Consider the following 10498-nt stretch of genomic DNA (forward strand, 5'->3'; position numbering starts at 1 on the left):
CCCTGAACATTAAGCTACCTTAGTCTCTCCTGTCTCTGCCCTCCGTCTCCCCCTTTGTCTAACCCTGTCTCCCCCTCAGCCTCCCCTTTTCTGTCCCTCAGTCTCCTCCAGTTATCTCAGGCAAAGATAATAGTAGAAATGACTTCTGGGGAGTGATAGCACTCCGGAAGGATGTCAGCAAGTGACCGTGTCACTGCGGCTTTCCCTTTCCTCTTCTGAGACACTGTCTTTTCTGGGGACCTAGAACAGAAGACTGTTCTAGTCTCTCAGTTATGACTCCTGGCTGCACAGTCCTCTAGGCTTCGCCATCCCAGCCCCTGTCACTCTGCCTGTGCTTCCCTTATCACAGCCCTGACCCTCTGGGCTGTCACTCGGTTGAAGTGTGGGGAGTCCCCGCCCCCCGAGGGCAGGGCCCAGGGACTGTCTTGGTCACTGCGTGTCCCCAGCATCACCCAGCAAAGCACCGGGCACAAAGTGAGGGCTGAGCAAAGATTTGGTGAATAGCTAAGGATCCCCACTCTGTGAGGGCACAGGTGACACCTGGCCCTGTGGTGTCCCCTTTGTGCGTTAGACAGGGGTTCCCTCCAGGTGAACGCAGTCCCACTCCAGAACGCACGACCTGGCGCGTGGAGCGAGGGCTGGATTTCAGTTTGTCCCCTTGTCCCCTCAGCCACGCGCCCAGGTGCGGCGCACAACCTTTGCAGCCTTGAGCAATGGCCCTAAGGAGTCGGGGAGCGACTCCTCGGACCGCGAGCCGAAAAGATACTTACTATTCTCTCTGGCGTAGGGAGCCGCGGCTCCGGGGAGGAAACAAAGGAAGGAAAGGGGAGGAATGGAAGGATACCCCCAACCCAAGCATCCCGCCGGTCTCCTGGCTCCGGGAGCGCTGGTCTCCTCCCTCCCGGTCTTCACACCTGGCGGTGGGGCGTGCCTCAGTTTCCTCCACCCCCGCCCCTCCCCTTTTTCTTCTTCTTCCTCTTTGGGGCGCTGGTGGCCGCGCGTCAAGCACTCCCGGAACTGAAGCTGGGCGCCTGGCGGTCGGGAGACAGGGGCCACGTCAGCGGGGCGGCCGGGAGCTTGCCGGGCCGGCCCGCTGCGCCATGCGGCGTGGAGCGCTCCTGGCGGGCGCCCTGGCGGCGTACATGGCTTACCTGGTGCTGGGCGCGCTGCTGGTGGCGCGGCTGGAGCGGCCGCACGAAGACCGCCTCCGAGCTGAGCTGCAGACTCTGCGCCAGCAGCTGCTGCAGCGCAGCCCGTGTGTGGCTGCCCCCGCCCTGGACGCCTTCGTGGAGCGGATGCTGGCGGCAGGACGGCTGGGGCGCGCAGCACTCGCCAACGCCTCGGGGTCCGCCAACGCCTCGGACCCCGCCTGGGACTTCGCCTCGGCGCTCTTCTTCGCCAGCACGCTGGTCACCACCGTGGGTACGTGAGGGCCGCCCCAAGCCCCGACCCGGGACCCCCCGGAGTCCCCGCCTCCCTAGGGACCCAGGAGCCGCCACGAAATACCCTGATCCCGGCGGATCATTCCTGATCTACTCTGAGCCCAGGCTCCCCTCAAAACCCCCCAACGAGGACCTGGGACCCACACTCATGGGCTCCTCCACCTTGGGGAGCCTCCATCCATGCCTTTCCTCCCAGTAGGAAATCCACCAGTTCCCTCGGGAACCAGAGCCACCCTCAGAGTACCTTCCGGCGAGCATCTGGGACCTCATTCCTCTGCCTTAACTCCCTTGGAGACCCGGGTCTGTTCAGTCCCCTCTGGGCCTAGAACTACCCTCAGAGACCTCCTGTGAGAACCCCGGACCCTCTGCCTGAGTCCCTCGCCCCATCTGGACTGGGACGTCAGCCATGCTGAGCCAGCTCCCTCTGGCTCAGACCGCCATCCCCTCCAACATTGTCTCCTGGTTCTCCAGATACGTCCTTCTGGGTTGCCCTTGGGAAGCCTTACCCCAATCTCCTCCTGACCCTGGTGCCCCAGTGAGAACCCTGAATCTCCAGACCCTCTCCAGGTGCTATCCCTAAAGATCTTACTGCCAGTAGACATCCCTCAGCCAGAACCTGGGGCCCCTATCTCAGACTTCTAGCCCTCTGGACCTAGACCACTCCCCAGCAAGGGGCCCTGCCCTCCTCCTGACCAAGGACCACCCCCACCCTCATACTCCCCTGCAGGTAGCCCTGACTGCAGACACAGGGCCCCTCTTCACATATCCCACTCCATCTTAACATCTCTGTATTGAGGAGCCCTCAGTGCAGGGTTTTCCTCCCAATAGGGACACCCCTGTTCCCTCTGAACGTGGGACTTCCAATTCAGCAGCCCCCAGCTGTGGAAGTGTGTGAGAAAACTAGAGTACCTTCAGGAAGGACCGCTGACTTTCCAACCAGAAGCTCCCTAGCCAGGACTCCCACCCCTCCAGTCCTAAAACGGCACCAGCAAAAACCCCTACTGTTTTCCAAGCCAAGGACTCCCCATGGGGACTCCTTTGTTTATTTATGTTGGCCACCACATGAATCTTAGTTCCCTGAATACAAACCCATGCCCCCTGCAGTGGAAGTGCGGAGTCCTAACCACTGGACCACCAGGAAATTCTTTGCAGACCTCTTTGAACCTGAGAACCCCTAGCTGAGACTCTCACCACTCTCTGGACCCTGACACCCCTCGTAAGAACTCCAGAACCACCTGGGACCCCAGCGCCCTCCTCACACACTGTCCCTGAGAGCAGAATTGCCCCCCTCCCCAGGATGCCAGCCCAGGGAGTCAGCTCTCTGCACCTGCTACCCCTCCCCCGAGACCCCCTGCCCAACCTGAATTTCCCAAGAAAGGGAACCTCCTGGGGACCTGGAACCCCTTCAGTCTCCTCCAGACCCACAGCTGGGACCTTTCTCTCCACCCCAACCCTGCTGTAGTCTGCTCTGGACCTGAAGTTCTCCCTCCATCAAGGACACTCCAGGCTCTCTGTACCCCAGACCCCCCCACACGCACTGTCCTCTCAAGACCATTACCACTTTCCACCCTTGACACTCTCAGCCAGGACCTGAGACACACCCCCATCCTCCCTGTAGCATTGTCTACCCCCATCATGTCCCCTCAGGCATCCTTGGGCTCAGGAGCCCCTTCTGCCTGAGGATTCCCCTTCCAATCCCATTTGTGATCCAGAAAACATCCACACTGGTGCCTGTCCCCCTTCTTCCTCTGGACCCAGGACCCCAGCCCCAAACCAGGATTCTTTTCAAACCAGGACACTGGCCTCTGATTTCAGATTACTGACTGGACCCCACAGATCCCCTTCTCTGGACCCCTACAGCCTCAGGTGGGACTGACACCCCCTCCCAGCCCTACCCGGGAAATCCCTCACCTTGGGGCCCCTCAGACCTGGAAAATCCCTTTGTTGTCAGGCTCTGCTGGTCCTCCCACAGCCCCTCCCCAGTCCCCAAACTTCCTCTTTGCCTCTTTGCTAGGATTTGGATAGGGGAGGTGGCTGGGGCCCGGCTAGCCCAGACTCCTAACTCCCCTTCCCTGCCGGCAATAGCAGGCAGCCTTTGCCTTCTGTGCCCTGTCATTGTTGTGTGGGTCAGCAAACCAAGGCCCCCGGCAGCAGGGCTGGATGCTTCCCACAGACTCTTCCCAGTTGCTGGCTGGGCCTGCCCAACCTGCTCCCCGGCTTCACTCTCCCTCTGTCTCCTCCCAGATCCTGGCTTCAGAGAAGTTGTACCAGGCAAGACAGGTGAAGAAGCCAGACTCAAGGCAGGCACCGTCTGGGTGATCTCTAATTGTCAGTGTCCTCCCTCATCTATAAAATGGGGATAATAACACTCCCTACTTCACAGTAATGATAATACCTGGTAGAGGACTTAACCACATATGGACTTTAACTCACTCAGTACAATAAGCCTTGTGAGGCAGGTACCATTAGTGGTTCTATTTTTCAGCAATAGAAACGGAGGCCCAGAGAGGTTGGACAACTTGCCCAAGGCCACACAGGTAGGAAGTATAGCGTGTGGTTTTGAACTGAGGCTGTCAGGCCTCAGAGTCCCATGCTGTTAACCAACACACCACACTACCTCTTAGGCTTGCATGAATGAAGGAGGGTGATGTATGTATATTTAAAAAAAAATTATTCTGACATTTGTTAAAAATGGTAGGTTATTTCAACAGGGGAGAGAGACCGAACTCAATTCCGAATATAGCAAAGACAGCTGGAGATTTAGAGCTGAGAGCAAAGTGAAGGGGTCAGTGGATGGAAAATTACCAAGAGGAGACATGGAAGGTAGGGGGATTCTTGCTAAATACCGGCCAAGGACTTCGATATCAGTGGTGGATGGTGAGGAATCTGATCAGATATCAAGAGTGGGGGGATTCTCCCTAAATCAACTGAGGATTCCTGCTAAAACTGGGCTTAGTCAAGAAGAGGACTCAGGACTTCCCTGGCGGTCCAGTGGTTTAGACTCTGCGCTTCCAATGCAGGGACGCATGTTCGATCCCTGGTCAGGAAACTAAGTTCCCACATGCCGCGCGGCACAGCCAAACAAAAAAAAAGGAAAAAAAAGGAAGAGGGCTCAGAGGAGCCTGACTAAAATTTGGTCAAGGTGGGAGTCTGTGTCCATGTGAAGTGCCGGTAATAATAACTGAGACTGACAGAGCCTCAGTTATTATTATTGCTGCTGGTGAAGCCGGGAGCCCTGAAAGTATCTGGAGAAATGGAAGACCATACGTCATTCAGAGAGACCTATCCCACAGCGTCCCTGGTCTTGGGCCTATGGGCCCTAGTCTTCTGAGGGGTCTTGTCATAGGCCCTAGTCTTCTGAGGAAGACCTGGGGCCTGGAGCTGGTCTAGGCAGCCTTGCTGTGATTGAGGCCAGGGCTGGAGGAGTCGACTCACCTGCAACTGGGAATGGGGGGAGGGAGCGAGCATTACAGTCATGCTAACTCTTTCTATGCCCATGCTAGGTGCTACACCCTGTCCCAACCTGCATTTGAGGAAGGCATTGTTTATGAGGCCATTTTGCAGTACTCTGAGGAAACTGAGGCTCAGAGAGGCGAAGTCACTTGGCCAAGGTGATGCAGGGACCAAATAACAAGGCACCGATTTGGACTTGGCTCTCTTGGAGGTAGCAAGTTGAGGCTCACAACCCCCATTCTATTCTAACTCTATGATTTTTCTGTTTATAAGGATTTCGTGTCATCTGCAAACCTGTCATTTCAGCTAGGCTGCTGGAGTTTCTCTATCAAAAGCCTTGTATTAATGAAGCTTGGAGCCATAAGTGATAAACCTCAAATAACAGCTGCTTAAATAAGATGGAAGTTTATTTCTTGCTCACATTCAAGGGAGTCAGTCCAAGACCAGGATGGTGCTGCATGGTCAGAGACCTCCGTGTTCCTTCATAACTCCTGGGCACGGTTTCCATTCCCAAGCTCATCTCATGGTCCCAGATGGCTGCTCACCTCCAGCCTTCATATCTGTGTTCCAGGCAGCAGGAGGAGGGAGGAAAGAAGGAAGATAGGTATCTCCCTTTCTCTAAGGACACTTCCTGGAAGTTGCTTGCTTCTTTCATATATACCTCATTGGCTATAAATTATTCCAGAGCCACACCTAGCTGCACTGGAGGAGGGAATGTCTTTATTCCAGGTGGCCACCTGTCCAGCAAGAACTAGAGGATCCTTTAATTTTCCCTAGTTTTTTTTTTTTTATTGCGACAAAATACACATAACATAAAATTTACTGTCTTAACCATTTTTAAGTGTACAGTTCAGTGGTATTAGGTACATTCATATTGTGCAACTATCACCACCATCCATCTCCAGAACTCTTCTTATCACGCAAAACTGAATCTATACCCTTATATACTAGCTCCCCATTGGCCCCTCTCCTCAGCTACTGGCAGCCATCATTCTACCTTCTTTTTCTTTTTTTTTTCTGGCTGTGTTGGGTCTTTGTTGCTGCGCACGGGCTTTCTCTAGTTGTGGCGAGCGGGGGCTACTCTTTGGTGTGGTGCGCGGGCTTCTCATTGCTGTGGCTTCTCTTGTTGCGGAGCACGGGCTCTAGGCACGCGGACTTCAGTAGTTGTGGCACGCGGGCTCAGTAGTTGTGGCTCGCGGGCTCTGGAGCACAGGTTCAGTAGTTGTGGTGCACGGGCTTAGTTGTTCCGTGGCACGTGGGATCTTCCCAGACCAGGGCTGAAACCCGCGTCCCCTGCATTGGCAGGCGGATTCCTAACCACTGCGCCACCAGGGAAGTCCCTGTTCTACTTTCTGTCTCTATGATTTTGACTACACTAAGTACTGCATATAAATGGAATCACAGAGGATTTGTCTTTTCGTGACTGACTTATTTCACTTAGCATAATATCCTCAAGCTTCATCCATGTTGCAGCATGTGTCAGAATTTCCTTCTTTCAAAAGGCTGAATAATATTCCATTGTTTGTATTTACATTTTGTTGATCCGTTCATCCATCTATGGACACTAGGGTTGTTTCCACCTTTTGGCTATTGTGAAGAATGCTGCTATGAACATGGGTATACAGGTATCTCTTCAAGCCTCTGCTTTCAATTCCTTTGAGTATATAAAAGCCAGGGGATCATTTCGTGTGGAAGACGGGCTCAGGGGAAAGCCTGCTCGTATGTGCAATGCTTCCACACTTTCTTACGGGTCACAGGGCTGGATCTGCAGTCTTTTGGGCAGGACATTTTACTGTCAACATAAACCGGGCCCCTTACCGCTCCAGTCATGTCTCTGACCCTTTGGTTTGCTTTATTTGGGAAATCAAAAGAGATTTTAAATTACACACTGCCAAAGTGATCCAGTTTCACCCACACCTGAATTCCCCTTTATCGTGTTTCTGTTTGCAGAACTCACACCCACCCTGGCCTTCCTGTGTTCCCACGGTCTCCGGGAGCACAGTGGGGCTTGTCACTCCCATTTTAGAGTAGAGGAAACTGAGGCTTTGAGCCAGGGTAAAGCCTGCACCCTTTATTCATTATTTTGACTATCGATCAAGTGCCCACTCTATGCCAGATACCAGGGCTACAGTAGTGAACAAAACAGACAGAAGCTCCTGCCCTCCTGGAGCTGGCACCCCATGGGGAGACAGACAGTAATCAAATAAATAAACCATATAGTATGCTAGAAGGTGTTCAGTGCTATGAAAACAAACTAAAAAGAAGAGTTGGGTAGGAGGCTGTAATACTTTAAAGTGGTGAGGGTGTCACTGAGAAGGTGACATTTGAGCAGACCTGAAGGAGGGGAGGAAGGGAGCCATGTGGATACCTGGGGGAAGAGTGTTCCACTCGGAAAGAACAGCCAGTGCAAAGGCCCTGAGGTGGGAGCGTGCTGCCCTGGATTGTGTGGTACCCCGTGGGTCACCATAAGGACTTTGTCCTTTTACCTGAGTGAGATAGAGCCACAGGGGGACTCTGAGCAGGGCAGGGATATGACCTGACTCACGTGTTCACAGGGTCCCTCTGGCTGCCTGAGGGAGGAAGGGAGACCAGGCAGGAGGCTGCTGGGTAGACAGGACCAGGATGGAGCCGTGGGGTGGAGTGGGGCGAGTGGGTAGGTTTTGGATCTGTCTGAAGGTTGAGACAACAGACAGAAACTGGGTGTGAGTGACAAGGGAGTCGAGGATGACACCAGGCTCTTGGCCTGAACAGCAGGAAGGGTGGAGGTGCCATCACTGGAGATGAGAGACTCTAGGAGAGGTGGGTTCAAGAGTGAAATTAGTCCTTGGTTTAGAGTGGCCACAGACCCCGGAGTGGGTGCCGAGTGGGCAGAAGGCTTTCCCCCTCGCTCCCACAGGCTACGGGTACACGACGCCGCTGACCGACGGGGGCAAGGCCTTCTCCATCGCCTTTGCGCTCCTGGGCGTGCCGGCCACCATGCTGCTCCTGACTGCCTCAGCCCAGCGCCTGTCCCTGCTGCTCTTCCACGCGCCCCTGTCCTGGCTGAGCCGGCGCTGGGGCTGCCACCCCCCGCAGGTGGCCCGCTGGCACCTGGCGGTCCTGCTGGGGGTCGTGGTGACCATCTGCTTCCTGGTGCCGGCCGCAGTCTTTGCCCACCTTGAGGAGGCCTGGAGCTTCCTGGACGCCTTCTACTTCTGCTTCATCTCTCTGTCCACCATTGGCCTGGGTGACTATGTACCTGGAGAGGCCCCCGGCCAGCCCTACCGGGCCCTCTACAAGGTGCTGGTCACAGGTGAGTGGGGTGTCTGGCCGGGGACCGAGGGCCGGGTCTGAGGGGGACCTGGCCCCAGCCCAGGGGAACGTTGAAAGTCACTGCCCCATCCTGGGGGGTCCTGTAGCCCCACGGCCATGACCTGGAGGTCTGAGTCCACCCATCGCCCCTCTGCCGTCTCTGCAGTCTACCTCTTCCTGGGCCTGGTCGCCATGGTGCTCGTGCTGCAGACTTTCCGCCGTGTGTCTGACCTTCATGGCCTCACAGAGCTCATCCTCCTGCCCAGTCCATGCCCTACCAGCTTCGACGAGGATGGGGACGATCGGGTGGACATTCTGGGCCGCCAGCGAGAGCCACGCCAGCAATTCACCGCCGGCTTGCACCCCGACTACGCCTCCATCCCCAGGTAGCTGGGGCAGGCGTTGCGAGGCTGTGGACCTGGCCTGCGGCTGAGGGGCCCAAGGGACTGGACTGACAAACTAGCACGTCCACAAGCACATGCCAGTGTTCCTGAGGCCCTGCCTCCGCTACCCGTCTGTCCTTTGTCTTACCTGCCTGAGCACCACCCAGATCCAGGAACCAGCATTGCCTTGTTTCCCGTGCCCCATCTCTCATCTCCCTGCACACTCTGTGCTTCCCCGGCTTTCTCACCGTCTCTGTCTTTCCCTCTCACCATCTCTCTGTTTCTCATTCTTTTACTCACGCCATCTGCCACTCACCACCTGCTGATTCTCCCAGGCTCTGGGCTCAGACCTCATTTCAGGTGCTAGATCAGTCACTCCACTTTGGCCAAGTGACCGGCCCTCTCAGAGCCTTGATCTCCTCATCTGTCAAGTGGAAAGAGTATATTCACTCATTCAAAACTCCCTCCTCTGTGCCAACCCATGCTGGGCAGTGCTAGGGACATAGTAGTGTTCCAGATGGTCTGGGCCCTGCTCTCATGGGGCTTGCCATCCTGTAAGGTAGACAGACCTGTCCCCACACAGTGACAGTCCATAACAGGCAGGACTTCAGTGGGGGGGGGGTGAGGGTGGCGGTGGGCAGAGTGGTCAGGGCTAGGGTGGAGGGAGCACAGGGAATGTACCCAATCCAGCCTGGAAGGTCAGGGAGGGCTTCCTGGAGGAAGGGGCAACTGAACTCAGACTTGAAATCTGAGGAGTAGTCCGGGGAAGAAGGTGTACCTGACTCATTTTCCTCAAGTGTATCCAGGGAGCAAGACACATTTGGAGACTCCTGGGGTAGGCTTGTGTGATAGAATCTTCTTCAGCAGCCTGGCAGGCAGGAAGGTAAGGCACTGCTCTTTGTGAGACACCATTGTAACAGCTGTTCCCATTTACCAAGGACTATTACATTAGGGGAACTGGGCTCTGAAGCCAGCCTGCTTGGGCTCAAATCCCAACTCAGTCCTGCCTGTGTCCTTCGGTGGTCACTTTGCCTCTGTGATTCTTGGTTTCCTCATCAGTAAAATGGCAATAACAATAGTTACTTCAAAAGATGATTTCACAGAGCCTGCCATGTTATTCTGTGATGCTTTCTTTGGCCAGGCCCTGTTCTGGGTACTTTACATATGAGGTAGATAACGATAATATTATCAGTGGACATGGCCATATCGTAAGCATCCTTAAAGGACCATCTTGGGAACTTGGCTTCTTTCTTGAGGGCACTAGAGAGCCATGGAAGGGTTTTGAGCAGGAGAGGGCCATGGTTAAGTTTGGGTTTTAGCTGCTGTGTGCAGGGGGACACTGAGGCTGGGTGCCCAGGGGAGGCTGGGGCAGGAACAAAGCAGGAGACAATGGGACTGGGTAGGGCCAAGGGAAGAGGAGGAGGGGCGAGTCAAGGGATGCTCAGAAGGCCAGATGGACAGGCCATAAGCCTTACAGACTTGGGAGGGATAAGGCCAGAGAAAGGTCCAAGGTTTGTCAGCTGCCCCTGAGGTGGGAGCCTGGGAGAAAGAACAGATTTGAAGGGAGATGCTGAGGCTTGTTTGGAACGTGGTGGCTGTGAAGGGCTAACGGGACACACAGGAGAAGGCATCAGGAGGTTACAGGACCCTCAGGGCAAGGGCTCAGTGGGTGGTTGAGGCTGGAGACAGATGAGGAAACCAAGGCCCTGAAGGTGGGTATGACAGCTCTGGGTGGGAATGAAGAGAGAAGACCAGCCTTGAGAAATCAGCCTTAGGGTATTTATATATTTATATCAGTAAGGAAAGATTTGGGTTGCAAGTAACCAAATCCTGACTGGCACTGGCTGAAACAATGAGATGGTTGTATACTGTACATCACCAGAGTTGGGGACAGCTCCAGGCATGATACAATCCACAGCTCCAAGAGGG

General features: G+C 55.0%; 1 protein-coding gene across 1 annotated transcript; it reads left to right on the forward strand.

Annotated features, from left to right (window-relative positions):
* Positions 1-1054: 1054 nt before the first annotated feature.
* Positions 1055-8576, forward strand: KCNK6 (potassium two pore domain channel subfamily K member 6; the record flags this gene model as incomplete). Its single annotated transcript, XM_079723524.1, has 3 exons — positions 1055-1422; positions 7792-8187; positions 8353-8576. The coding sequence occupies exons 1-3, from the start codon at positions 1101-1103 to the stop codon at positions 8574-8576; spliced, it is 942 nt and encodes a 313-aa protein (XP_079579650.1). The 5' UTR covers positions 1055-1100.
* Between the last annotated feature and the right edge of the window lie 1922 nt (positions 8577-10498).

The sequence above is a fragment of the Hyperoodon ampullatus genome, assembly GCF_949752795.1.
Source record: "Hyperoodon ampullatus genome assembly, chromosome: 18".
NCBI classification, from domain to species: Eukaryota; Metazoa; Chordata; class Mammalia; order Artiodactyla; family Ziphiidae; genus Hyperoodon; species Hyperoodon ampullatus.